The sequence below is a fragment of the Microtus oregoni genome, unplaced genomic scaffold, assembly GCF_018167655.1.
Source record: "Microtus oregoni isolate MIOR12 unplaced genomic scaffold, Mior012 000006F_ref0000085, whole genome shotgun sequence".
Lineage (NCBI taxonomy): Eukaryota > Metazoa > Chordata > Mammalia > Rodentia > Cricetidae > Microtus > Microtus oregoni.
Genome location: NW_024543065.1, coordinates 45,261,953 through 45,265,368, shown reverse-complemented (window position 1 = coordinate 45,265,368; position 3,416 = coordinate 45,261,953). Strand labels below are relative to the sequence as shown.

At 39.5% G+C, this 3,416-nt stretch overlaps 1 protein-coding gene across 1 annotated transcript; it reads right to left on the bottom strand.

The window, feature by feature from the left end:
• Positions 1-769: 769 nt before the first annotated feature.
• LOC121450030 (aminoacyl tRNA synthase complex-interacting multifunctional protein 2-like) lies at positions 770-1,735 on the bottom strand. The gene is given in 2 exon segments (XM_041654700.1): positions 770-855; positions 858-1,735. Coding segments are annotated over 2 exon segments (957 nt in total). The 5' UTR covers positions 1,729-1,735.
• Between the last annotated feature and the right edge of the window lie 1,681 nt (positions 1,736-3,416).

Sequence of the window (3,416 nt, the reverse complement as noted above, 5' to 3'; positions counted from 1 at the left end):
GGATCAAAACCCCGTGCCATTGTCCTTGGGTTCTCATCACCCCTCATTGTTCGCCATGTTCAGAGAGTCCAGTTTTATCCCATGCTTTTTCAGTCACAGTCCAGCTGGCCTTGGTGAGCTCCCAATAGATCAGCTCCACTGTCTCAGTGGGTGGGTGCTCCCCTCGTGGTCCCGACTTCTTTGCTCATGTTCTCCCTCCTTCTGCTCCTCATTGGGACCTTGGGAGCTCAGTCCAGTGCTCCAGTGTGGGTCTCTGTCTCTGTCTCCATCCATCACCAGATGAAGGTTCTCTTTGAAATAATTTCTGACAGTGGAAATATTTAAGTGATAACTTTAGGCATCTCTTGGATAAGATTAAGTCACCAGTTACAAAATTATTTGAAAATGTTGATCTCTCAAAATAAATGACATAACCCCTAAGATACACTTTAAATAAAAACAAAATAAGAAATAGTGTGTCATGATTTTTTCTGATTATGAAGAAATAAGAATATAAATAAATATGAAAGGATGATGTCTAAATACACAAAGATTCAAATATTTTTTTGTGATCGACTGTTATGATACAAATATGGAGAGCTAAATACTCAGTGCATCAAGGAACATTTACAAAACAGTGCAGAGGGAAAGAAGCAGACATATTTGCTTTTATTTTATAGTTTTGATGTTTGGATTAACATAGTTTGCATTAAATTCACAGAAATATTTTTATTTTTTTTTGAAGCCGTATCATTCTTTTATTGAACTCTGCAAGACAAGCTGCTAGAATCTACTTAAGGAGCTGGAGGGCAGTGCTGAAGGGGCCCAGGTTCCCACAGGACTTCAACCACTGCTGTACATTGGCCGGTGCTGCCCGCTGCCACCCCCAGTCTGCTGGAGCACTGACCACAGCACCACATCTGCCACGGTGAGCTCGTTCCCGACAAGCCACGGGCTCTTCCCCAGAGCAGAGTTCATAGAGCAGAAAACGGCTGCCTTCTCTTTACTGCTCCCTTCTTTCAGCTGAAACATGGCAATGTCCACCCAGCTGTCGATGAGGGTTGAGGTGACGGTATTATGCTTCTGGCCAAACAGAGAGAACAAGAAACGTGCAATGTTCCCTTCTCCTTCGATGGGGCACATTGTCTGTACGCTGAACTTCATCTGTGTCTTGGGCACGTTCTTCCAAATCAAAGTGAAGCCCAGCTGATATTCATGGCGGGGCTGTTTTCTAGCCTGCTCCCCGAAGCACTTGAGAAGATTCTCGGGTACATTCTTGACTGACGAATGCCTGTGCACAGTGGACAGGACCCTGTATGGCTCACAGAGCAGCCTGTGCAGCACAAGCAGGGAGAGGGGTGGGGAGGCTGGGTTTGCACTGATCACGATATCTTTCAGTGCCCCGTAATCCTTTCCAAGCACCAAATTCAAGTCCGGTGCATTTGTGGTTAAAGGCGTGGGCTCATCAGCTTGCAGGATGTTGGTTACATCCAAGTCCGCATCCGGAGTGTGAATCATCTTTGAAAGGCCATCAACTGCTCCCTTCAACTCATACAGGCGCTTTAAAATATCTTGGCGGGATTCAAGGGCTTGCAAAGATGGCTCCGATGTTTCCTGCACGTGGCCCGCGTCGGTGGCGGGGCTGGCGGTATTGCTGTGCACGTTGGGGAGCCGGTACATGCAGGTTGGAAGCTCTACACGCAGAGGTGCGCTGCCTCCATGATAGGACTTTACCTGGTACATCGGCATGGTGGGAACCAAAGGAAGGAAGGTAGCAGGCGAGGGACAAAAACGCTCTGAGGCCGCCCAAGGCCACCTCAGACAGTAGCCACCTTCTTTCTGCCACAGAAATATTTTTATAAAGCACTTTTTTTGTGTCATATTTGTGTCATATTATATGATATACCATATACATAATTACCAACATTTCATCAAAATCCAAATTTAAGGAAAACAAACCACTATGTAAGACTTAATGAATAATAAAATTTTATTCAAGTCATGAAAGTAATTTTATTTTCAATTTAGTTGTAAGTTTTATATGAAGAATGTATCTTCTGTGTTTTCCTGAATATTCTTGAATTTCTGGGCTTAAGAAAAACTCTATTCAGTGAACAAACATGCTAAAGTTCAATCACGTGGTGGTATTCCTAGCTATAATGGTTTGAGTTGAAAAAGTTAAGACCAATTCTACTACTAAATATATGTTTATATACCTGAATCACAAGCACTATATCTATCTGTCTGTCTTCTATCTCTATCTATCTATCTATCTATCTATCTATCTATCTATCATCTATCTACCTGCCTATCTGTACATATTACTGTATTATATTTGAGTAGGGAATATATACATATATATATATATATATATATATATATTTCCAATGAAATCAAGATGTTAATAGTGACTCTTATCTTTTGTCTTCAGAATAGTCTTGGGACCAAGGACTGTCCACTGGAATTTGGTATTCCCATAGAAAATTTTCACAGTCCTATGTTTTGAAACTTGCTCCTGCCACGGCATCAGTCCACTTACTCAAAATCTGTTTGTCCTCTGAAAGGGACTGTCTTGGCCTTTGTAAAAATTCCTATTTTGTGTGTGTGTATGTTTGTGTGTGTGAGGGAGATAAAAATCTCTGTGTATGGTTTTGTGTTTAATGTATCATGTCCTTATTGATATTTGACTAATTGTATATCTCAAGCGCATGACCATATCCGTGTATTAGTGTTAAAAAAACCTTCTTTTGTAATGTTGCCTGTACATGTAAATGATCCATGGTTTGATGACAAAGTGTTGCAAATAATTGAAGAAATCTAGAAAACTTTAAGTAGACAGAAATGTGTTGCTGGATTAGTTGTAGCAGGATTTCAGCTCTTTATTAATGCTTACTACTAATGCAGTTGCCTCAGTGAATTTGTCTGAGTTTATCCAAAATAAGCGATTTGTTAATTAATTATCTATGAATGTTTCTATGATATTGCAGACACAAGAAGATATAGATGTAAAAATGGAACATAATTTAAATACTTTACATGATGTGGTACAATTTTTGGGAGATGAGCTCTAGAGCCTAAAAACTAGAGAACAGTTGAAATGTGTTAATTATGAATGGATTTGTGTCATATCTTCTGTGAATAATCAAAGTGCTATCAGATAAGAAAGAGTTAAAAGGGAATTGACATGCTTAATGGAATTTGGCATGATTCTAATGAATGTTTACGTTTTCTAAATTTCATCAAGAGAGTTTGGAAATGAAAAAGTTAAATTGAAATTTGATGCAACAGAAATAGCTGAAGATATTTTAGAACATTTTGAAAAGGCTGTTCCATCATGGTCAGCATTTATTGGACTTCTTAGTAGCATTACAGTTGTTGCAGCTTGTGTTCTTTAGGACATAATTTGTTTACCTATAGTTTTCATACTGATTATGCCC